This window comes from Chiloscyllium punctatum, chromosome 42 (assembly GCF_047496795.1).
Source record: "Chiloscyllium punctatum isolate Juve2018m chromosome 42, sChiPun1.3, whole genome shotgun sequence".
In the NCBI taxonomy this organism is placed as follows: Eukaryota; Metazoa; Chordata; class Chondrichthyes; order Orectolobiformes; family Hemiscylliidae; genus Chiloscyllium; species Chiloscyllium punctatum.
The window spans coordinates 65,359,134-65,385,676 of NC_092780.1; the positions used below are offsets into that span (position 1 = coordinate 65,359,134).

Here is a 26,543-nt window from a genome sequence, read left to right on the forward strand (position 1 = left end):
TACCACAGTGCCAGCAGCCTTGCTACCAACAGGACAGGGTTTACTCAGGGGATGGTGGGGTCTGGGATATTGTCTGTAAGCAATACTCAACACCACTCAAAAAGCTTGACACCATTCCAGCCCACTTTACTGGCACCATGTCCATAAACATCCACCCCTTCCACACCAACACTCAGTAGCAGCAGTGTGGAACATCGAAAAGATGCACTGCGGACATTTACCGAATCTCTGGAGTCAGCACCTTCCAAATCCATCTTCCATCCAGGAGGACAAGGGCAGCAGATTCATGACAACACCACTCCCTGCAAGTTCTCCTCCAAGCCACTCACCATCCTGACTTGGAAATAAATCACCATTCCTTCAGTGTCACTGGGTCAGAGTCCTGGAACCCAGTCCCCTAACACTCTACTTAACAGATAGACTGCAACAGTTCAAGAAGGCAGCTCACCGCCACCTTCTCAAGGGGAACTCAAGATGGTGGAATTCTGCAACAGTCATGTGATGTGGACGGTGCTGGATGGCCAATACCACCCACATCACATGACTGGTGCAGAATTCCACCATAGCTCCCTCCTGACAGTACCCCACAGTGCTCCAGCCTCTGCCTAGCCAGTGATGGTGATGGTGGGGTCTGGGACATTGTGGGTAAGGTATGATTCCGTGAGTATGACTGGGTCCTCCTGCTGTGTGACAATAGCTCCATTGTTGGCACGAGCCCCCAGATGTTAGTGAGGACGACTGTGCAGGGTCAGCAGGCTATGAGTGCCATTGCTGTTTGTAGTGCTGAGGTCAATGCCAGGCAAACCATCTGCTTTTATTCTTTTTATAATTAATTACAAACTGTTGGGCCCTTTTAAGCAGTTCGATTATTATCTCAAGATTCTAAGATGTTAAGCAGTTCACAATGTTTCTTGCCTGAGGCCTCGTCAGAAATATTATTCAAAGATCAAGATAATAAATATCTCTAATTACCTTCATCTGTAGGTGCTCTTTGGTCTCACTCAATAGTATATATTGAGCAGCGTTTGGAAACATGACAGTTTCAGTTCCTTTGACTGATACACCATATAAATCAACAATTCTGTCCCAACAGAAATCCATTGACATCAAGTAGACCGTTAAAAAGACTAGAACTCAATAGGAAAATCTGACAATGGGCCATATCTCGTATTGGACCCCGTCTCGTCTCTCTCCATCAGAAAATTATTGGCTCTAGCCCCACTTCTGAGCAAAAAAATCCAGGTCACTCGTTTCATGTTGCACTGGAGGAGTGTCACTATGGGGGAGTATTAAGATTAAGTTTCCTACAGTGTGGAAACAGGCCATTTGGCCCAACAAGTCCACACCAACCCTCCAAAGAGTAACCCATGCAGACCCATTCCCCTACCCTCTATTTAGCCCTGATTAATGCACCTTACACTTTGGGCAATTTAGCATGGCGAATCCACCTGACCTGCACATCAATGGACAGTGGGAAGAAACCCACACACACACACAGGGAGAATGTGCAAACTCCATGCAGGCAGTGGCCTGAGGCTGGGATCCGTAGCATTGCGAATCAGCAGTGCTAAACACTGAGCCATCATGCCACCCTGCATTGTCTTGGGTGAGTGTCGTGTCATGTGAATGTTATACTGAGGGAGTGTATTACTGAGGGGGTATTATACTGAGGGGGTAATATACTGGAGGAGTGTATTACTGAGGGGGTATTATACTGAGGGGGTAATATACTGAAGGAGTGTATTACTGAGGGGGTATTATACTGAGGGGTTGTTATAGTGAGGGGGTATTACACTGAGGGGTTGTTATACTGAGGGGGTATTGTGCTGAGGGGTTGTTATACTGAGGGGGTATTATACTGAGGGGTTGTTATACTGAGGGGGTATTACACTGAGGGGTTGTTATACTGAGGGGGTATTGTACCGAGGGGTTGTTATACTGAGGGAGTATTATACTGAGGGGCTGTTATACTGAGGGATATTATACCGAGGGGGTATTGTGCTGAGAGGGTATTACACTGAGGGGTTGTTATACTGAGGGGGTATTACACTGAGGGGTTGTTATACTGAGGGGGTATTGTGCTGAGGGGTTGTTATACTGAGGGGGTATTATACTGAGGGGTTGTTATACTGAGGGGGTATTATACTGAGGGGTTGTTATACTGAGGGGGTATTATACCGAGGGGTTGTTATACTGAGGGGGTATTATACTGAGGGGTTGTTATACTGAGGGGGTATTATACCGAGGGGGTATTGTGCTGAGGGGGTATTGTGCTGAGGGGTTGTTATACTGAGGGGGTATTGTGCTGAGGGGTTGTTATACTGAGGGGGTATTATACCAAGGGGTTGTTATACTGAGGGGGTATTATACCGAGGGGTTGTTATATTGAGGGGGTATTGTGCTGAAGGAATGTAAAAGGAGAAAGTGAGGACTGCAGATGCTGGAGATTAGAGACGAGAGTGTGATGCTGGAAAAGCACAACAGGTCAGGCAGCACCTGAGGAGCAGGAGAAATGACGTTTCAGGCAAAATCCCTTCATCAGGAATGAAGCTTGTGGGCCGGGGCTGAGAAATAAATGAGAGGGGGATGGCACTGGGGAGATAGCTGGGAAAGCGATAAGTGGATGAGGGCGAATGAGGGCGATAGGTCAGAGGGAGGAGTGATGGACAGGTCTGGAGGGCGGTGCTGACTTGGAGGCTTGGGACTGGGTTAATGTGGGGGAGGGGAAATGAGGAAGCTGTTGAAATCCACATTTATCCCGTGTGGTTGCAGGGTCCCAAGGCAGAAAATGAGGCGTTCCTCTTCCAGGCATCGGGTGGTAATGGTTTGGAGGGGGAGGCGGCCCAGGACCTGCATGTCTTTGACGGAGTGGGAGGGGGAGTTGAACTGTTCAGCCACGGGGCGGTGGGTTTGGTGGGTGCGGGTGTCCCAGAGATGTTCTCTGAAACAATCCGCAAGAAGGCGACCTGTCTCCCCGATGTAGAGGAGACCACACCGAGTGCAACGGATACAGTAGATAACATTAGCAGAACCACAGGTAAATTTCTGATGGATGTAGAAGGATCCCTTGGGGAGTTGAACAGAGGTGAGAGGAGTGGTGTGGGCGCAGGTTTTGCACTTCCTGCAGTGGTAGGGAAAGGTGCTAGGAGTGGGGTGTGGGCTGGTGGGGGGATGTAGACCTGACAAGGGAGTTGCGGAGGGAATGGTCTCTCCAGAACGCTGATAGGAGTGGAGGGAAATATATCTTTTATGGTGATGGGGTCCGTTTGGAGGTGACAGAAGTGGCGGAAGATGATGCGAAATATGCAGAGGTTGGTGGGGTGGAAGGTGAGGACTGGGGTGGGGGGATTCTGTCCTTGTTGTGTTGGGAGGTTTGGGGTTCAAGGGTGATGGTGCGTGAAGTGGAGAAGATACACTGGAGGGCATTATCAACCATAGGGAGAGGGAGGTTGCAATTATGGAAGAAGGAGGCCATCTGGACTTTCTGAGGTGGAATTGATCATCCTGGGAACAGATGGGGTGGAGGCGGATCAATTGGGAATTAGGGATGGCATTTTTACAGGAGGTAGGGTAGGAGGAGGTGTAGTCTAGGTAGCTGTGGGAGGCAGTGGACTTGTAGTAGACGTCTGTGGTTAATCAGTCACCAGAGATGGTGCTGGAGAGTTCCAGGAAGGGGAGGGAGGTGTCTGAGATGGTCCAGGTGAATTTGAAGTGGGGGTAGGTGTTGGTAAAGTTGATAAACTGTTCAACCTCTTATGGGAGCACAAGGTGGCACTGATACAGTCATCGATGTACCGGAGGAACAGGTTGGGGGTGGTGCCAGTGTAACTGTGGAAGATGGGCTGTTCCACATACCTGACAAACAGGTATAATCGCTGGGTCCCATGCAGGTACCCGTGGACATAGCTGTTATACTGAGGGGGTGTTATACTGAGGGGGTGTTATACTGAGGGGGTGTTATACTGAGGGGGTGTTTTACTGAGGGGGTGTTAGAACATAGAACATAGAACAATACAGCGCAGTACAGGCCCTTTGGCCCTCGATGTTGCGCCGATCCAAGCCCACCTAACCTACACTAGCCCAATAACCTCCATATGCCTATCCAATGCCCCCTTAAATGCCCATAAAGAGGGAGAGTCCACCACTGATACTGGCAGGGCATTCCATGAACTCACGACTCACTGAGTAAAGAATCTACCCCTAACATCTGTCCTATACCTACCACCCCTTAATTTAAAGCTATGCCCCCTCGTAATAGCTGACTCCATACGTGGAAAAAGGTTCTCATGGTCAACCCTATCTAAACCCCTAATCATCTTGTACACCTCTATCAAGTCACCCCTAAACCTTCTTTTCTCCAATGAAAACAACCCCAAGTGCCTCAGCCTTTCCTCATACGATCTTCCTACCGTACCAGGCAACATCCCGGTATACTGATATATATGTTGTGTTGAGGGAGTGTTATACTGAGGGAGTGTTGTGTTGAGGGAGTGCTATACTGAGGGAGTGTTGTGCTGAGGGAGTGTTGTGTTGAGAGAGTGTTATACTGAGGGAGTGTTGTGTTGAGGAAGTGTTATACTGAAGGAGTGTTGTGTTGAGGGAGTGTTATGCTGAGGGAGTGTTGTGCTGAGGGAGTTTTATACTGAGGGAGTGTTGTGCTGAGGGAGCGTTGTGCTGAGGGAGTGTTGTACTGAGGGAGTGTTGTGTTGAGGGAGTGTTGTGTTGAGGTAGTGTTATACTGAGGGAGTGTTGTGTTGAGGAAGTGTTATACTGAGGGAGTGTTATACTGAGGGAGTGTTGCGTTGAGGGAGTGTTGTGTTGAGGGAGTATTATACTGAGGGAGTGTTGTGCTGAGGGAGTGTTATATTGAGGGAGTGTTGTGCTGAGGGTGTGTTATACTGAGGGAGTGTTGTGCTGAGGGTGTGTTATATTGAGGGAGTGTTGTGCTGAGGGTGTGTTATACTGAGGGAGTGTTGTGCTGAGGGTGTGTTATATTGAGGGAGTGTTGTGCTGAGGAATGTGCTCAAATTTGGAAGAAAGGAGTTAGCCATGTTCAAATTTTGAGGCAGATGTAAATGACCGCACAACATATTTGATCAGGGCGCAGAGGAGGTCTGCCCTGAGACTGAGCTAATAGTTCCCTCTCAACCAGAGTCAGTATTATACTGTAAACAGACCATCTGGTCATTTATCAGCACTGCTGTGGGTCCACGTGTGTAGGGGCACTCAGTTGGTTGGCTGGTTTACGCTGTAGTGTGATGCCAACATTACAGTTTCAGTTTTCATAACCATCTGAAACTCACCCCTTGACTGAGGTGGGGTGACCCTTCAGTGAAACCTTCCACCAGTCAACTCTCTGTCTAATGAGAGAACAGTCCTCTGGGACTAGTATAACACTCAGTATAACACCCCCTCAGGACAACACTCCCTCAGTATATCTCCCCCTGGGACCTGTGCTGACATTAGCAGCCAAGCCTTATATACTTCCACAATGACTATAATTCAAACGGGCTGAGTTGGCCCACGTGGTGCTGTATAATCGCAGGTCTGTCTGTTCAGTCGGAGAACTTGTTCCATTTCTCCACATGATTGTGATAATGGTATATTGTTGAAATGGATGGAAATGTAGATGGTTGAGTTCATAACATTTTACAGACAACACAAAGGTGGGTGGAGTTGTGCAGAGTGTCGAGGGTTGTCAAAGGATACGGCGGGATATCAATCAGTTGCAGATATGGGCGGAGAAATGGCAGGTGGAGTTTAATCTGGGTATGTGTGAGGTGCTGTACTTTGGGAGATCAAATGTTAAGGAAAAGCATACAGCTAATGGCAGGACCCAGAGCAGCATTGATGTACAGAGGGATCTTGGGGTTCAAGTCCATAGCTCCCTGAAAGTGGCTCACATATGGCATGCTTCCTTTGTTGGTTGGGGAATTGAGAACAAGAGTTAGGATGTCATGTTGCAGCTTTCTCAGACTTTGGTTAGACTGCACCTGGAGTACTGTGTTCAGTTCTGGTCGCCACATTACAGGAAGGATGAGGAGGCTTTGGAGAGGGTGCAGAAGAGGTTTACCAGGATTCTGCCTGGATTAGAGGGCATGAGGGCATTAAGGAGAGGCTAGAACAACTCAGGTTGCTTTCTCTGGAGCAGCAGAGGCTGAGGGGATACTTGATAGAAGTCTATAAAATTATAAGATGCATCGATAGGTTTGACAGTCAGAATCTTTTTCCCAGAGTTGAAATGCCTAATTGTAGGAGGCATGCATTTAAGGTGAGACTGGGAAGTTTCAAAGGAGATGTGAGGGGCACGTTTTTTACCTAGAGAGTGGTAGGAGTCTGGAATGTGCTGCCAGAGATGGTGGTGGAGGCAGATGTGAGAAAGGCTTTTAGATAAGCAATGAATATACAAGGAATGGAGGGTTATAGACCAAGGTCAGGCAGAAGGGATTAGTTTAATTTAGTGTCATGTTCAATATAAACTTATGCGCCGAAGGACCTGTTTCTGTACTGTTTTATTCTATGTTCTATGTTCTAAATTTACTTGTCAAATGTAGTGAGAGAGATCCTGTGCTTCAAGCACTGAAACTATTCAGAGATGAGCTCATCATTCACAACAAATACATTGAATAATAAACACTAGGACAACATAACTGGCTCATTACCCATGATATTGGATTTTGGAGTGGAAGGTAGTGGGCAGGAGTGACAGTCCTAACCACAATTGAGTTGAAATGCTGCTGGAATATACTGCTTCATTTCCTTTTACTTTCTGAAACCAAAAATCACCTTATTTACTCAGTCAGAAATACTGGTAAACCAAGGTACCTGAGATTCAGGGGAGATTTCCATCTCCGCAAAGGATATTCAGTAGCAAGGCTGAGCAATACTCTTCATAAACAGATCTCTCTGTGAGGGTTTTCTCAACCAGTAATAATTGTTAGTGATGGGAATGCAGAACATAGCCCCCTCTACACCATCCCCATCAAACACTCCCAGGATAGGAACTGCATGAGGTTAGATACAGAGTATTGCTCCCTCTCCACTGTCCCCATCAAAAACTCCCAGGACAGGTACAGCACAAGATTTGATATGGAGTAAAGCTCCCTCTGCACCATTCCCATCAACGACTCCCGGAACAGGACTGCACAGGGGTTAAAAACAGAGTAAATCTCACTCAACACTATCCCCATCAAACTCCCTCAGGAGAGATAGGATTATGAGAGACGGGTGAAGAATTCCTCTGACATTATCCGAGATTGTGCTGGTCACTGGTGAGGTCAGAGGCTTTCACAGCGACCTGCTAAGTTTCTCCAACACTTCCTGTTTCATTTCAGATCGCCAGCATCCACTGTATTTTGCTTTGATTCAATTAATCAGGGATTCTTGTTCCCAATGGTATCCAGCGATCCCTGCTGAAAATGTGTGAGGAAGGACAGTCTTCCTGAACATCCTGGCATTTGGACATGAAGTTGGAGTTTTCTTTGTTCTATTGTGGGATGTGTGTGTCACTGGCTGGTTTGCATTTCTTGCCTGTCCCTGTTTGCCCATGAGCAGACGGTGATGAGCTATGGGGACACTCTCAGTGTCGGTGGGGGCTCCAGGAGCTTGACCTTCCTGCAAAGAGAGATGGTGGGGGAGATCAGCTGAAGTAAATGTTACTGGACTAACAGGTGGTCTTACTGTTTGAAACACAGATCAATGCTTCCTTGGAAGAGCAGGAATTTGTGGAAGCTTGGGCCAAGAAAGCAAAAGAATTTTACAAAATCAAAGACCAGTTCAATGATACAAGCTTGACGAAAATCATCGAGAGCATTGGTGTCTTGGGACCTGCGAATCTCCAACCTAATGAAAGAAAGAAGGTAATTTTTAGTTATCTTAAGAGCTCTGCCATCTCAGGGGTTCTGGTGGTCTCATTATTGCCAAACTATATACTCCAAATGTAATGGTCCTCTCTGAAACAATTATTGATTCCCCAACTTGGCTTGGAGCCAAGCAAGGAGGCACTATTGTAAATGCTCAGATATTGTAGACAGATATATTTTATATTGAGTTTAGAAGCAGCTGCTAGCTAAGCCATCCTAGCCTCTCCAGTATGTTTGTTACTCTCATGTCTGATCTTCTGCCTCAATTCCATTTTTCTGTCCATTTTACATATTACTTGATTCTCGAAGAAATCAAACACCTGTCTACCTCAGGTTTGAATATATTACCCCTTTGTTGTAGAGAATCCCAATTATTCTGAGTGAAGAAATGTTTGTTTTCTTCTCAATCCAAATTCGTTAGTCCCTCATGCTCTGGATTCCCCAACCAAGGAAAACAACATTTCAATGCAAGTGCTTACTTACTGAAAAATTGAGAGCAGAATTTGCTCCCAATCCTCAGGCTTACAACACAGCCTGGTAATTTTATAAACATTTCACTGTGATCTAACACAATTCTGTTTGACTTGCTGCATTCCATACCTTCAGGTCTCACCCCAATTTCATTATCATTCTGGATGATAAGGGTGCCGTGATTATGACATGCAGACCTCTACCGATCACAGGCGAAGCACCAACTCCCAGACCCTTTCTCCTATCTCCCCCTGGATGATGATCCCCCCCCACACTGAACATCAGGCTGTAGTTTCCAGGACTGTCACTGATCTCATCTCCTCTGGAAATCACCACCCCCATGGCTTCCCGTCTCAGTCCCTGCATAGCTCACCTCTACCTCCTTCCCAAAATCCACAAACAGGACTGCCCTGACTGCCCCATCATGCCAGTTCATTCCTGCTCCTTCTTCCCATTATAACTCTGTTCCCTCTTCCCTTATTTAGCTTCTTCCAACTTACATTCGTGATTCTTCTGATGCTTTACGTCAGTTCCACAATTTCCAGCTTTTTGGTACAAATTGCCTCCTCTTGCACCATGGCTGTACAGTCCCTCTATACGTCTGTTCCCCATCAGGATGGTCTGAAAATTCCCCAATTCTTCCTTGAAAAGGGGCCTGCACAGTTTCAGCATCATCACCATCCCCATCACCCATCTCTGCCTTTCTCCTTTAACTCATCTCATTTTCTCCAAGTTAAAGGTAAGGCCCTGGATATCTGCCTGTCTCTTTGTGAGGGATATGGAACATTCCCTGTACCAGTCCGACCCTCCTGTAACTCTTTCTCTCTTACATAGATGACATTTTGGTGCTGCTCTCACTCAGAAGTGAACAAATTTATCAGTTTTGCTTCCAGCTTTAATCATTCTCTCACTTTCACCTGGTCCATCTCTAACTCCTCTCTGTTGACATCTCTGTTTTCATTTCTGGGCCATGATATGGAGATGCCGGTGTTGGATTGGGGTGGACAAAGTTAAAAATCACACAACATTAGGTTATAGTCCAACAGGTTTAATTGGAAGTACTTAGCTTTCAGGTAACTAGCTACCTGACAAAGGAGCAGCGCTCCGAAAGCTAGTGCTTCCACATAAACTGGTAGACTATAATCTGGTGTTGTATGATTTTTTTTTAACTTCATTTCTGGGGATAGGGTGGCCACTGATATCCATTACAAACCCAATGACTACCACAGTTGCCTTGACTTTACATCCCCAGACCCTGCTTCCTGTAAGGATTCCATTCCACTCTCCCAGCTTCTCCGGCTCCATCACATCTGTTACGACGCCACCTTTAACTGGCTGCCTCCGATATGACTTCCTTTTTCCTCAACGGAGGATTCCCCAACCATCCGCATTGTGGTTTAGCTGAAACCAACCCATATTCAACACCTTCACCCTCACTATTTTTCTCTCTTTCCCAGAACAATGAAGGGTTCCCCTTGCCCTTACTTTCTGCTCTCCTAGTCTCCATATTCAAAGGATAATCCTCTTTCATTTCTGTCCCCTCCAGCAGGATGCCACCACCAAACACAACTTCCCCTGCCTTCCACTGTCAGGGAGTATTCCCTCCATGCCACCCTGGTTTACTCCTCCATCCCTCCCAATACATTCTCTGCCTTCCCCATGGCACCTTTTCTGTATGATCACAGAAGGTGTAACACTTGTCCAATCACCTCCTCCATCCTCACTGTCCAATCCAATCTGCTACCTTCCCTGCTCACAGTGTGGTCTCCTTTATGTTGACTAGACCAAACTCTTTGCAGAATGTTCTTACCCTGTCCATAAGAATGACCCTGACCACCTATTTGCTTACTTTGTCAATACACTATCTGGCTGTCATGGCAACATTCCTATCCTGGGCCTGTTAGAATATTCTAACATTGTTTAATACAAGTTTGAGGGACAACTTAGAATCATAGAATCCTTACAGTGTGGAAACAGGCCATTTGGCCCAACAAGTCCACACTGACCCTCTGAAGAGTAATCCACTCAGATCCATTCCCCCTACCCTACTATTCTGCATTTACCCCTGACTCATGCACCTAACCCACACATCCCTGAACACTATGGGCAATTTAGCATGGCCAATTCACCTAACCAGCACATCATGAAACACCTCCCTTTCTGCACCTTACCGCCTTGAAGTCTCAACATTGAATTCAGGCTGCATTATGTCTGTTCTTGATATTTTTCACATTGTTGTGGTTCTGTTTGCCGAGCTGGGAATTTGTCTTGCAAACGTTTCGTCCCCTGTCTAGGTGACATCCTCAGTGCTTGGGAGCCTCCTGTGAAGAGCTTCTGTGCTGTTTCCTCCGACATTTATAGTGGCCTATATTGCAAAACCAATGTAGTGTACAAAATCCCATGCAAGGACTGCACAAAACACTACATCGGACAAACAGGAAGACAGTTAACGATCCATATCCATGAACACCAACTAGCCACAAAACGACACGACCAGCTATCCTTAGTAGCCACACACACAGATGACAAGCAACATGAATTCGACTGGGACAACACTACTATTATAGGACAAGCCAAACAGAGAACAGCCAGGGAATTCCTAGAGGCATGGCACTCATCCACAGACTCTATCAACAAACACATCGACCTGGACCCAATATACCGGCCACTGCAGCGGACAGCTGGAACTGACAACCGGAAGCGGCAGATTCAAACCACTATAAATGCTGGAGGAAAGATCACAGAAGCGTTTCACAGGAGGCTCCCAAACACTGAGGATGTCACCGAGACAGGGGACAAAACGTTTGCAACACAAATTCCCAGCTCGGCGAACAGAACCACAACAACGAGCACCCGAGCTACAAATCTTCGCCCAAACTTTGATTTTTCACATTCTCCCCCCAACAGCCTTTCCTGTGTCTTGTTTACTTTGCTCATAATCGAGAGGTCCTTTCATACTTTAACTTATACTCTTTTTTTAAACATCTTTCTCCACCAACAATCTCAATGTCTAGACCATTTACAAAATATCCACAGTATTTTGCTATTATTACATTGTCTTCTCTTATTCAGCATGGTTGGATCTCATTTTCTTTCATGTTTTTCATGGCTCAATGAAATTTACATTTATTGTAACCCAGGTATTAATTTGTCGAGCCACTTTCTGTATACTGTCATACCTTTGAATGTAGTTTTCCAAACTGTCACAAGCAACATATCTATCATATCTTTCAGGTTTCATTTGTTTCAATGTATGATGCTAGTTTCTGTCCAAAATACATCACTTTATAAGGTTCTGTAATTTAATGGTCACAGTTCACATTTTTGGGAGTAATATATTAACATGGATAGATAATTGGCTAACTAACAGGAATCAGATTCAGGATAAATGGTTTGCTTTCATACTGGCAAACTGCACCTTGTGGAATCCCACAAGGATCTGCCTTAACTAATTATATTGATATTAATAGCTTGTATGAACTATTAGACTGCATTGTAGCGACATTGACTCATGATCAAAGGACAGATTGGAATGTAGTCCTGTGAGATGAATTGAAGGACCGTGTTTTCAGCATGGAGTCTGGAACTGACAATTGGACCATTTCTCAATGGGATGAGCCTACCTCTTTACTGGCAGGGCCCAACATAACATTTACATCAGGGTGAAATGGGCATGGGGTGGGATTGAAGGGGCTGCTCCTGCTGCAACAATCCCAGAGGCAGTCAAATGTCAATTCAGCGACCCCCCCCCCCCTCCCCGACCCCCTCCCTTTACAGGGACATTGGCTCAGTTCTGGAGCTGAGTGTAAAACCCATTAGCCCTCACCCGCTAACACCACTCACCTCCATTACTCGACTGTGTAATACCCCCAATCTTCTCAACACCTCTGTATTCACTCAGCCCGACAAAACACCACACACTCATAACTCCTCACCCTCCATATCCTCTTATCTCATATATACTCATCCCTGTACCTCTTTCATGCTTATCCATTTGCATACATATTCTCACCATCCATAGTCCCCAGATCCCATCACTCCCATAGACTGCCCTACCTCCATAGTTATCCTCTGACTAATACCCTTCTTATTTCCCCGATTGACATACCTAATATTCACTATATATGGAGCTCACATGTCCTATAATAAGCCTATAAAGGTCTGTACGCTAAGGAAATGAACAGTCATTTACTTAAAGAACTATTATCCTCTTAACTTATTATAAAACTGACAAAACAACACAGCTCCCAGTTCCTTTGGTAGGAAAGGCAACAAGTCTTACTGAGTTGAACTCATTTGCAGATTTGAAACTAAGCCAGGCATTTGTAATTAGATTCCATTCAACAATCATGTCAAAAAAGCATCTGGAGTTGATTATGTTGAAGCTGTGAAGTGAGCCTAGAGCTCAGTCAACTGTCTAATCACTGAAACATCCAACATCAGTGAAAACATGGGAGCAAAGGGGACAACTGATGCAAGTGGTGAAGGCTGGTAGAATTGCAACATTTAAAAGGCATCTGGATCACAATATGAATAGGAAGGGTTTAGAGGGACGCGGACTAAGAGCTGGCAAGTGGGGCTAGGTCAGATTGGGATGTCCAGTTGATGTAGATGAATTGGACCAAAGAGTCTGTTACCATGCTGTATGATCCGATGACTCTACAATTCCATAAATAAAAGTTAAATTTCAAAATTGTGAAGTGCAATGTAGCACTTTACCCAGTGGATAATCTTTTGTTCTGACTCTGAAGATGCTTCCATTTTCACAATGTGGTTTAATGGTCATTTACCTTTCAAAGCAAAGACCTTCCATATATCACAGTTATTTGTTTCAGAAAAAGATTTCATTACACCACATGAAGGTGGCAATGTTGTTGAACTTATGACCATGTTGTAGTGTTGTAGAACAGAGAGACCTAGAGGTTCAGGTACATAATTCTTTGAAGTTTACATCACATGTAGACAGAGTGATTAAGAAGACATTTAGCAAGCTTGTCTGCATTGCTCAGAACTTTGAATATAGGAGTTGAGACGTTATGTTGAGATTATGCAGGATGTTGGTGAGGTGTCTTCTGGAGGACTATGTCCAGTTCTGGTCTCCCTGCTACAGGGAGGATATTATTAAGCTGGAGAGGATTCAGAAGAGATTTACCAGGATGTTGCCCAGAATGGAGGGTTTGAATTATAAGAAGAGGTTAGAACTTTTATCACTGAAGCATCGGAGATTGAGAGGTGACCTTATGGAGGGTTATAAAATAATGAGGTGAATGGCAGATGTCTTTTCCATCGGGTGGGAGAGTTCAAGACTAGGGAGCATATTTTTAAAGTGAGAGGACTAGGATTTTAAAAAGACATGGGGGCAAATATTTTTATGCAGAGAGTGGAATGAACTTCCTGAGGAAGTAGTGGATGCAGTTGTTACAATGTTTAAAAGACATTTGGATAAGGACATGAATAGGAAAGATTTGGAGGGATATGGGCCAGGAGCAGGCAGCTGGGACTAGTTTAGTTTGGGATTATGGTCAGCATGGATTGGTTGGACTGAATGGTCTGTTTCTGTGCTGTTTGATTCTATGACTAGTATATGAGTTAGGAAAAGAAGTAGACCATTCAGCCCTTCAACTCTGCTCCAGATTTCAATAAGATCATTTCCTTCACTCCTCCAACTTCCTCTAGACAAAAGGGGTAGCCATGGGCTCCTGCATGGGCCCCAGCTCTGCCTGCCTCCTTGTAGGAAAAGTGGAGCAGTCCATCTTCCGTAGTTACACTGGCACCATTCCCCACCTTTTCCTCCGCTACATTGATGACTGTATCAGTACCACCTCGTGCTCCCATGAGGAGGTCTAACAGTTCATCCACTTCACCAACACCTTCCAACCTGACCTTAAGTTCACCTGGAACATCTCAGACACTTCCCTCCCCTTCCTGGACCTCTCCATCTCCATTTCCGGTGTCCAACTCAACACGGACATCTATTACAAACCCACCGACTCCCACAGCTACCTGGACTACACCTCCTCCCACCCTTTCCTGTAAAAACGCTATCCTTTATACCCAATTCCTCCACCTCAGCCACATCTGCTCCCAGGAGGACCAATTCTAACATTGAACATCCCAGATAGGCTCCTTCTTCAAAGGCCACAATTTTCCCTCCCACATGGTTGATGATGCCATCCAGCGTATCTCCTTCACCTCCCGCACGTCCGCCCTTGAACCCCACCCCTCCTACTGCAACAAAGACAGAACCTCCAGTCCTCACCTTCCACCCCATCAACCTCTAGGTACATCTCCTCATCCTCCTCCATTTCCATCACCTACAAACAGACCTCACCACCCAGAGATATATTTCCCTCCCCACCCCTATCAGTGTTCCACAGAGACCATTCCCTCCATGCCTCCCTTGTCAGGTCCATGTGCTCCTCCCCTCCCCTCCCAACCCCCACCCCCCCACCCCCCACCAACCTACACCCCACTCCCGACACCTTACCCTGTCACCACAGGAATTGTAAAACCTGTGCCCATACCTCCCCTCTCACCTCCATCCAAGGCCCCAAAGGAGCCTTCCACATCTGTCAGAGATTTACCTGCACTTCCACACATTCCTTATGCCTGAAGTGTCGAATCTCCTGCTGCTTGAATGTTGCCAGACCTGCTGTGCTTTTCCAGCACCACACTCTTCGATGTGAATGTTGCTCTCGATGTGGTCTCCTCTACATTGGGGAGACAGGACGCCAACTTGCAGAACATTACAGTGAACATCTCTGGGACACATGCATGAAACAATCCCACTGCCCATTGGCCAAACACTTCAACTCCCCCTCTGACTCCACCAAGTCCTGGGCCTTCTCCGTCGCCACTCCCTAACCACCCGACACCCGGAGGAAGAACTTCCGCTTTGGGACCCTCCAACCCCGTGGCATCAATGTGGATTTCACCAGTTTCCTCATCTCCCCTCCCCCACCTTATCCCAGATCGAACTCTCCAACTTGGCACTGCCCTTATGACCTGTCTTATCAGTCCATCTTCCTTCCCACCTATCCACTCCACCCTCCTCTCCGATCTATCACCTTCTCCCTCACCTTCATCTCCCTATTGCACTCTCAATCACCTTCCCTCCAGCCCCACCCCTCTCCTATTTATGTCTCAGGCTCCTTGGCCCACAAGCCTCATTCCTGATGAAGAGCTTATGCTCGAAACCAGTCGACTCTCCTGCTCCTCAGATGCTGCCTGATCTGCTGTGCTTTTCCAGCACCACACTCTTCGACTCTGATTCGTTTGTGTACCTATTCCACTTTACAATAAAAGTTGACTCCTTTTCCAAGCAATGAATCTATTTACTTGCACCTTAAAATATTTAGCGACCCTGTTTAAACAGCCTTTTGAGATAGAGAATTCCAAAGTCATATAATTGTCTGGAAAGAAAGAACTGATTTCTCCCTATCTTGAGCTGAAAATGTGTTGCTGGAAAAGCGCAGCAGGTCAGGCAACATCAAGGAGCAGGAGAATCGACGTTTCAGGCACGAGCCCTTCTTCAGGAATGGCTTCTGAAGAATGGTTCCTGAAGAAGGGCTCATGCCCGAAACGTCGATTTTCCTGTCCCTTGGATGCTGCCTGACCTGCTGCACTTTTCCAGCAACACATTTTCAGCTCTGATCTCCAGCATCTGCAGTCCTCACTTCCTCCCTATGTTGGCTCTAGTTCCTCTTCCTGTTTTCGGTCTCTTCCCTCTTCCATTTGCGATCCTTCATTCTTTTAAACTCCAATGAGTACAGACCCAACCGAAATGTCACCTCATAAGAAAATCTCTCCATACCCAGGATCAACCTAGTTAACCTTCTCCAATGCCAGTGGATCTTTCGTTAGGATAAGGACCAAAACTATCCAAAGTATTCCAACTGTGCTCTCACGAGCACCTTGTAGAGTTTTAGCCAGACTTCACTATTTTTATATTTGAAATAAAAGCCAACAGTCTATTTGCTTTCCTGCTGGACTTGTACACTAGCGTTTTGTGATTCATCCACAAGGACTCCAAGAAAACATTGAGCTTATTCTCATTGAAATTTGGAAGAATGAAAGGTGATCTTACTGAAACCTTAAAGATTCTGAGAGGGTTTATCAGGGTCGTAGGTGTTCCCTCTGACAGAGAAATGTAGAATGAGAGGACCCAGCTTTAAAACAAGGGGTACGCTTGCTTTACGATGGAGATGAACAAGAATTTATTCTCTCAGAGAGTGTGACTCTTTGGAATTCATGGCGAATACAAACAGAAATTGCTGGAAAAGCTCAGCAGGTCTGGCAGCATGTGTGAAGACAAATCAGAATTAATGTTTCAGGTCCAATGACCCTTCCTCAGAACTAATGATAGCTGGAAAAATGTCAGTCTATATGCAGAAGGTAAGGTGGGGGGGAGGGGTAAGGAGTAAATGATAGGTCGGGATAAAGCCCAAAGAGAGGGAACAGTTGGACAGTCAAAGGAGTAGATACCAATCCAACTGGAAGATTGAATAGTTGTGAATGGAGGCTGTTAGTGGCCAAAAATAGGTAGTGTCTATTGGCAGGCAGTGTGGTAACAAGGCCTGGGTAGGGGCTAGGACATGGCAGAATCCAGGCCCTCAAATGTTTGAAATCAATATTGAGTCCAGAGGGTTGCAGGATCTCCAAATGAAAAATGAGGTGCTGTTCTTTCAGCTTGCACTGAGCTTTGTTAGAGCATTGCAGCAAGCCTGAGACTGAGGTAATGGCCAGGGAACAGGGTGGGGGGGGGGGAGGGGGGTTAAAGTGCCAGGCAACCGGAAACCTTTTTACGGGAAGAAGGTAGATGTTTTGCAAAACGGACACCCAGCCTATGCTTCATTTCCTGAATGTAGAGGGGCCCACATTGTGAGCAGCGGATACAGTAGATGAGATTGGGTGAAGTGAAGGCAAAGCGCTGCTTCACCTGGAAGCTGTGTTTGGACCATTGGATACTGAGGAGGGAGGAGGGAAGTGGGCAGTTGTTACACCTTGGACAGTTGTGGGGAAGAGCTTTTGGGAGAATTCATGTGGAATTAATTGCTCTGGGTCACTGACCATATTCAAGATTTAGAATGGCAGAGTTTTGAACAATACAGTGTCAATGTTTATGTCCAAGGGAAAGAGCAGATCAACCAATGATGGAGTATGTTTAATAGGTTTAATGGTGTTCTCTTGTTCTTATTTCTTCAATTCTTATAGCATAGTAGGAGTCCAGAAAGATTTAGTAACACTCACTGTCATCTCAGTGCTGAGAAATTAATAACAGGCTGTGTCCTGTCTTGCTCCAGCTGGAGAGCTCACAAACAGACTGTTGTGCACAGTTTGGGCCCTTAGTTAAGGAAGGATGCATTTGCATTAGAAACATTCAGGAAAGATTCACTAAAATGAGGGGCTTGTCATATGAGGAAAGTCTGAACCTATTCTCATTGAAGGTCAGAAGAAAGAAAGATAATTATCAAATTATATAAACTTCTAAGGGACTTCTGAGAGGTTTAATAGCACAATGAGTACCCAGTGCCTTTACTGAGAGATTTAGCAACACACCGAGTGAGCAATATCCATGCTAAAGATTCATTTTCAATGTCAAGCCAGCGACTCTGCAAAAAAATTATGAACAAAGTTGATTCCTAATGTCTTCACTGAGTGATTCAATTACAAGGCAGAAAGGAGATGTCATCCTTCATTAATTGTCTCCCAAATTAGCTGTTAATCTCCTAGACATTCAACTGCCCGAACTGAAGGTAAACTTGGTCCTAGCCCAGGAACAGACCCAGGTCTTGGGGCACGTGCACTCTCCACATTACTGCCAGATGTTAGATAAACTGGTTTCTGGGACACAGAGGATTGTGGTTATTGGGCCTAATCTTTCATAGTGAGAGATTTATAGGTCATTAATTAACTTGCAGAATGGGCAAATAATTGAAGTTCAACACAGGTAAATGTGAGTTAGTACATTTTAGTTTGAAGAGTCAGGAAGTCACTTATTACCTGAAAGGTGCAAGCCCAAGTGAGACAGTAGAACAAAGTAATGTGTAGTGCAACTGCACATAAGGTTGCACAGAACGCAGCACGGTCATAACAACAGTAGACCAAGCACTTGGCTTTATTCTTAAAGGGAGCCTTTTGAAAAATAGGTTGACTAAATCTGCATTGAACCTAAATAAGACTACACTCAGTAGTACTGAAGCAAGACACTAGAGAGAGCGCAGATTGGGTTTACAAGGATGCTATTGGCAGCTATAAATACCAATCAGATCAAAATGACGTATATCTGTGGCTCTGTATCCTGGTAAGTGGTGAAAGTGAGCACTGCAGATGCTGGAGATTAGAGTCAAAAGTTCAGTGTTGGAAAAGCACAGCAGGTCAGGCAGCATCCGAGGAGCAGGAAAATTGACATTTCAGGAAATGGTGGGTCTTTCCTGATGAAGGGCTTTTACCCAAATCGTCGATTCTCCTGCTCCTTGGATGCTGCTGACCTGCTGTGCTTTTCCAACTCCACACTCTCAATCCTGGTAATGAGGTCCAACCAGAATGCCAAGTACTTTTCTATCTGTGCAATATCCCCAAACAATTCATAGTTGATTACTTTTCAAGTATCATTGAAGTTAAAGAAGCAAATACAGCAGTTTATCAAAACCAGTGTTGCCAATGACAGAGAATTAAATGTTTTTTTTTAGTGGAATCAGTTTAAGGGAGGAATATTGGCTGGGACTCAAGGAAACATCCTTGTCTTTCTTCAACCAATGCCTTGGGATCTTTGACTTTGGTGTAAGGAGTTGTTGGGATTACAGTGAAGTATCTCATCAAAAGCATTGCCCCTTCAGCAGTGCAGCACTCCCTTAGTACTGCACTGGAAGGATAACCCAGTTTACATGATGAAGTGGGTCTTGAACCTTTCTGACCCAAATGAAAGAGTTATACTGATTTATAATGGAAACTTCAACAAGAAAGTTTGAGTCATTGGAGTTTGTCCAGCATTATCTGAGGAAAATGAATGAAGATGCATTCAGAAACAAACCCACCAAATGTGAGAGCTCCTATAGGCCATGGCAGCACAGAAGCTGGTGGACACAGATCTCTGTATTTGTTTCTTCTCCATAATGACCTGGGAACATTTATGTTTGTGGTTCCACGCTGCCTCCTGCAGGTGATTCATAGCCCTTCCCTTCGAAGTGAAAAATGTTGACCAACATATCTTTCTTTTCAGTACAACACCATCCTGAGTGAAATGGACAACATTTATTCCACTGCTAAGGTGTGTCCACCAAATCAGCAGAGCAACTGCTGGTCTCTCGAACCTGGTAAGTCGTGTGGGGCATGAAGTGAATGGCTACAATGTGAGAAGGAATAGTGAGCAGCCTGATGTGAGTATCCTCCTACACACCTTGGGAGCAGACTAATGTACTCACCTCGAATTCTATGTCATCTGTCTCATTTTCTGTACTTTCAATTTTGAAATATTATAGGTCAAGGGTGCCAATCTGTTGGAATACATGTTGGGAATGAAATTTCAGTAAGGTTTGTGAGATGCGGGCTGAGTCCTCCAGCATTACAATCCTTGATCCAAAGGATGTCTGCTGGTGAATCTTGTTGCGTGTGGCATACTGAGATGGAAGGCAGGCAGTAGGCAGATAGAACAGGTCATCATCCAGTTCAGAAGCGAGGGACAAAATGGATAGGGGAGTGATACTTGCGAGGATAAGAAACTACGAAAGGGGTATTGAGTGGAATGTTCCACTTATAGTGTGCATTGTTGAGTGTCCATAACATAAGTCCATATCAGCCGATGCCAAGCAGTACTAAATTAAGCATGGTCTTTCATTTTGGAGACGTCTATTACAGGATAAGTTGCTCAGTTTATCTCGACACGAGCATCAGATTGCTACACTTATAATGGAGAGCAGGGAAATGACAGAAAAATAAACAAAGGAAAATGTCAGGAATTACTAGGAGACCAAGGGATCTGTACAACATGGAATGACAAAACTTTAGGATTACACAAGTGGTAAAAAGAAGATGACTTGAAAGTTTAACAGGGGGATTGACAGTTGATAAATCCTTTGGACCAGATGTGACTTATCCCTGAGTGTTGAAGGATAATGGAGAGATAATGGTAGCATTGCTGGCTATCGTTCAAAATTCTATAGATCCTAGAAAGGTTTCTGTAAAGTGGAAAACAGCAATTGTAACTCCAAAGCTTAGGAAGGAAGGAAGAAAATGGACAAGTACAGACCTGTTTGTTGGATTTTAATAATAAGAAAAATGTTAGCATTTATCATAAAGGATATGAGAACTGGATATTTGAAGAGAATGATAAAACTGGGAGTGTTAATATGGATTTATGACAAAAAAAATCATCTGTTATGGAGTCATAGAGCATGGGAACATAATCCTAAACTGAATGAGTACCACCTGGCCCATATCCCTCCAAATATTTCCTATGTGTGTACTTATCTAATAGTCTTTTAAACATTGTAACTGTACCTCTGTCCCCCACTGCCTCTGAAAGTTCATTCCAAACACTGCTCCTTATGTCTTTTTTAAAAATCCTTCTCCTCTCACCTGAAAAGTATGGCCCCGAGTCGTGAAATCCCCCACCCTAGGGAAATGACGCCTGTTTATAAAGTCACCCCTCAGCCTCCTATGTTCCAGTGAAGAAAGTCCCAGCCCATCCAGCCTCTCCCTAAAACTCACTCACTGCATTCTGGACAACATCCTGCTAAATGTCTTCTGATCCTCTCCAGCTTAATAATATCCTTCCTATAACAGGGTAGCTGTTATAAAGATTTTGAGGTTTTGAGAATATTATTTGCAGCATTAATAAATGAGTATAAATGGACGTGGTGTATTTAGAATTTAAGAACATTTTTGAAAAGGTCCCAGACAGGAAGCTCGTAAATAAAATTAAAATGTATGGGATTAGTGGAAAGGTATTAGTACAGATTGAGAAATGATTAACAAACAGAAAACAGAGAGTAGGAATAAATGGATCATTCTCAGGAAGGTAAATTGTGAACAGTGAGATACCAGAAGGGTGAGAACTAGGCTCACAGCTCTTCACAATCTTTCTCAATGATTGGATCACATTCACTTGATGGAGTAAATGGCCGTTCTGTTGAAGAGTGGGCAGTCTCCATTGTTCCTAAGACAATGCAAACAACCTCCAAGAAGACCCAGACAGGACTGACATAGTGAGTAGGACAGAATGGAAATAAGTGTGAAGTGATGCATTGTAGCAGAAAGAACAGAATTCAGAATATGTTTTACATGGTGACAGGTTGGGAAAGTGCAGGTGTCCAATCTGGATCTGGATGTCCTTGTTGATGAGTCACCAAAGATTAACATGAATGTGCAGCAAGCTTCAGGAAGGCGAACATAATGTTGGCGTTCATTGCAAGGGGACTTGATGACAGGGTGAAGCTGCAGTTGTGTGCAGCTCTGATTAGACATAGCCTGGGGCATTGTATGCAGTTTTGATCTCCTTATCTAAGAAGGGCTTTACCTATCGTTGAGGGAACGCAATAGTAGTTCAGCAGATTAATCCAAGGAATGACATTATGAGGGAAGATTGAGGAAACTGGGGGTGGATTCTTTAGAAGTTCAAAGATTGAAAGGTAATCCCATTGAAACTTACCAAATTCGAACAAGATGTAACAGGATAGATGAGGTTAAGGTGTTTCCTGTGGCTGCTGACAGTTAAACCAGGAGATTAAAGAGATAGGCGGATGGGATAAAGAGATGAGGAGGAATTTCTTCACTCAGAACGGCAGTGAATCTCCAGTAATTCTCTACTCCAGAAGTCTGTGGAAACTCAATCATCAAACAGGTTCTCGATATAAATCAATAGATTTCTGAAGTCTGATGACATCAAGTGGCATAGGGTGGCAAGGGTGGCTCAGTGGTTAGCACTGCTGCCTCACAGCACCAGGGAGCCGGGTTTGATTCCAGCGTCAGGTGACTGTCTGTGTGGAGTTTGCACGTTCTCCCCGTGTCTGTGTGGGTTTCCTCTGGGTGCTCTGGTTTCCTCCCACAGTCCAAAGATGTGCAGGTTAGGTGAATTGGCCATGCTGAATTGCCCATAATGTAGGTTATTAGTTGGGGTAAAATATAGGGAAGGGGAATGGGTCTGGGTGGGTCACCATTTGAAGGGTCTGTGTGGACTTGTTGGGCCGAAGAGCCTGTTTCCATACTGTACAGATTCTAATTCTAATTCGAAAAGTGAAGTAGAGATATATGAAGGCAACTGGCATTGAGAAAAGTGATGCTCAGCCATGATCGGGAATGATGTGGGGGTGCCAGCGTTGGACTGGGATGGACCAAGTTAAAAATCACACAACACCAGGTTATAGTCCAACAGGTTTATTTGGAAGTTCTGAAAGCTGATAATTCCAAATAAACCTGTTGGGTTATAACCTGGTGACAGATGATCTTGAATGATGAGGCAGGATTGATGGGCTGAATAACCTATTCCTTTTCCTTGTTCTCCAATTCTTGGAGCTTGAAGGAATCAGAGCTGCTATGTTCTGCTGCTGTTGCTGCTGTGGTTTGGCCAGTTCATTCAGATTTGGGTTTTTTTTTAAGGAGGTTAGATGTAGCATTAAGAAAGGAGTATGAATGGATATGGTGTCTTTCAAATTCCAGAACGCTTTTGATAAGCTCCCAAACAGGAAACTGGTAAATAAAATTAAAGCACAGTTGATTAGTGGAAAGCTATTAATGTGGATTGAGAAATGGCTAACAGACAGAAAGCAGAATAAATGGTCCAGTCAGTCTCATTTACATACTTAGTTTCTGTAGTCATCTCAGTTAATTTCCTTGAAATGTCTGTGTAATTTCTTAATGAAATAATTGATCATTTCTGCTTCCACCACCCTGGGTGACAGGGAGTTGCAGCTCACCAATCAGTGCGTGGAAGGATTATTTTTCACAACCCCTGTATCCCCAGTTTAAATCTTTAAGCCTGTGTTCCCTGATCATGAGTTAATGTGAACAGTTATTCCCTGTCTACTTTATCTGCACCTGTCATAAACTTGCCCAATTGCTGCTTAATCTCCATACAATCTCCTTTACTCCAAGGAGAGCACTCCCACCAGGTTACATTGAGGCTAAAATCCCTCATTCTTCCAAAGGCCAATAGCCTCCTTCATTGTTGTAATGACCCCATAAATCATTGGCACAACTGTTCAGCGATGCTCCTCCATCCTCTAATATTCCAAGAGGTGTAGAGTCATAGAGTCACGCAGCACAGAAACAGACCATTCGGTCCAACTCATCCATGCCGATCAGATATGCAAAATTAATCTAGTCCCATTTGCCAGCATTTGGCCTATATCCCTCTAAACCCTTCCTATTCATACACCCACACAGATGCCTTTTAAATGCTGTAATTGTACCAACCTCCACCACTTCCTCTGGCAGCTCGTTCCATACACGCACCACCCTCTGTGTGAAAAAGTTGCCCCTTAGGTCCATTTTGAATCTCTCCCCTCTCACAGTTGAAACAAAAGCAAACTGAACATTGTCACATGGCATTGGCTATCAAGTGAGGTTGACGTCATTTCAAACACACCATCAAGATGGTAAAGACAGCCTGATGTTAACTAGCTGACCATTAACCAGGATATTTCACCCAGGGGCAGTGAGTTGGTACTCCGGGAAGGGGAAGCGTTCTGGTTGAAGTTATTGATCGCAGCAGATTCACATCATCTGGAGGCATCCAGACCAGGGGGAGACAGCTGTATACTGAAACCATGGGAATGAAAGAGAAAGCTGACCAACCTCCAAATGTAAAACTGCTGAATGACTTTGCTTTTTTTTCTCCCCCTGCCCCATCTAAGTGATCGTTCCCAAGCCTTAGTTTCCGATACTCCATCATTCCAGTGTTTCGGCCTCACTCCTCTGGATCCCATTGCCACCCCTTTCACATATTTCAAAAGGCTCCACAGAATGGAAGCTCACATTTTCCTCCATCACTCCTCCGTTCCTCTCTCCACGCCCAGGCAATCCTGCTGCCTGCTCTGAATCTGTGGATTTGGAAAACACTCAATTCCATAAGCTCCTGTCAATTGAACAGTAGAGGAGGCATCAGCAAAATAATTGTTATCAGAACTGGGAGGATTGCCTCACTGTCGTTGGGACAAAGATATGCTAATGGGGCAGAATTCAGAGAACTCTACATCTAGCTCATGCAGTCCCTGCCCCAGGAGTGTTTGATAGGGACCATGTAGATGGACCTTTACTCTGTATACAACCCCGTGCAGTCCCTGCCCCAGGAGTGTTTAATAGGAACCATGCAAATGGACCTTTACTCTGTACCTAACCCTGTGCTGTCACTGTGTTGGATGTAATTGATGGGGGCAGTGTAGAGGCAGCTTTATGGAATCATAGAATCCCTACAGTGTGAAAACAGGCCATTCGACCCAACAAGTCCACACCGACCCTCTGAAGAGTAACCCAGACCCTTTCCTTGACATTTACTCCTGAGTAATGCACATAACCTGAACACTACGGGCAATTTAGCACAGCCAATCCGCCTAACCTCCACATCTTTGGACTGTGGGAGGAAACTGGAGCACCCAGAGGAAACCCACACAGACATGGGGACAATGTGCAAATCCCACACAGACAGTCGCCTGAGGCTGGAATCGAATCTGAGTCCCTGGTGCTGTGAGGCAGCAGTGCTAACCACTGAGCCACCATGCCACCCACATGAACTCCCTGCATTTATTGTTGGAGTCAAGGAAATGGGGAGAAGGTTTTAAAAAGATGGTTTGTTGTGGAGTCAAGAGATAGACCTTTACTATACATCTAACCTTGTGCTGTCCTTGTCCTCAGAGTGTTTAATGGGCACAGTGTAAAGGGAGATTGACTCTATACCTAACCCTGTGCTATCGCTGTCCTGAGAGCATTTGATGGGGATAGTGTAAAGGGAACGTTATTCTGTATCTAACCCCGTGGTCTCCCTGTCCTGTGGGTGTTTGATAGGGGCGGTGTAGAGGAAGCTTTACTCTGTATTTAACCCCATGCTGCCCCTGTCTTGGGATTGTTTCATGAGGGCAGTGGAGAGGGATCTATTCCTTCAGTTCAAAAGAGTAGGGGGATCTTTAGGGAACAGTGTAGAGAGATACTACTCTAACACTGAGAGAAGAGCATGATAGAGTACTAGTATAGCAAGAGGACTAGTAACCCAGAGACTCAGGTACTTTCTAAGTTTAAATCCCAATGAATTGATTTGAATTCAATAAAATCTAGAATTAGAAATGTTTAACAGTGATCCAGAAATCATTGTCACAAAAACCCATCTGATTCACTAATGTCATGTAGGGAAGGAAACTGCCAATCTTATCTGCTCTGGCCATGTGACTCCAGAGTCACAGCAATGTGTGTTAATCTTACCTACCCTCTGAAATGATCAAGTGCACTATCAGGAGCCCTCACCAGACTCGAGACGATGGGAATCAGGGAAAATTCTCCCATGATTGAAATCAAACCTGGCACAAACGAAGATGGTTGTGGTTGTTGGAGGTCAGTCATTTCAGCTCCAAAACATCTCTGCAGGAGTTCCTCAGGGTAGTGTCCAAGGTCCAACCATCTTCAGCTGCTTCATCATTGACCTTCCCTCCATCACAAGGTCAGATTGGGATATTCACTGGTGATTGTACCGTGTTCAGCACCAGTCGTGACTTCTCAGCTTGTGAAGTAATCCGTGTCAAAATGCAACAATATCCAAGCTCAGGCTGAAAGGTGACATGCAACGTTCCCACCACACAAATGCCAGGCAGTGACCATCACCAAAAAGAGACTAATTTAACCACTGCCCCTTAACTTGCAATGGCATTGCCATCACTGAATCCCCTACAATCAACATCCCTGGGGTTACCACTGACCAGAAACTCAACCGGACTAACCACATAAACACAGTGGCTGCAAGGGCAGGTCAGAAGCTACAAATATTGTGGCAAAGTGACTCATCTCCTGCCTCCCCAAACCCTGTCCACCATCTACAAGGCACAAGCTCGGAGTGTAATGGAGTACTCCCCACTTGCCTGGATGGGTACAGTTCCACTTAAGAAGCTTGACACCATCCAGGACAAAACAGATTAGTATCACATTCACTCCCTCCACCACAACAGTCAGTAGCGGAGGTGCGTATCATCTATAACAGGCACTGCAGAAATTCCCCAAAACTCCTTAGAT

The 26,543-nt window shown here is 45.0% G+C and overlaps 1 protein-coding gene across 2 annotated transcripts in view; it reads left to right on the top strand.

Annotated features, from left to right (window-relative positions):
- Window positions 1-26,543, top strand: part of ace (angiotensin I converting enzyme (peptidyl-dipeptidase A) 1) — a 175,688-nt gene that overhangs the window by 58,142 nt on the left and 91,003 nt on the right. For both annotated transcript variants that reach the window (XM_072561039.1, XM_072561038.1), the window contains exons 2-3: window positions 7,695-7,859; window positions 19,555-19,648. In XM_072561039.1, the coding sequence (XP_072417140.1) occupies window positions 7,695-7,859; window positions 19,555-19,648 (259 nt within the window). The remainder of the gene's footprint in view (window positions 1-7,694; window positions 7,860-19,554; window positions 19,649-26,543) is intronic.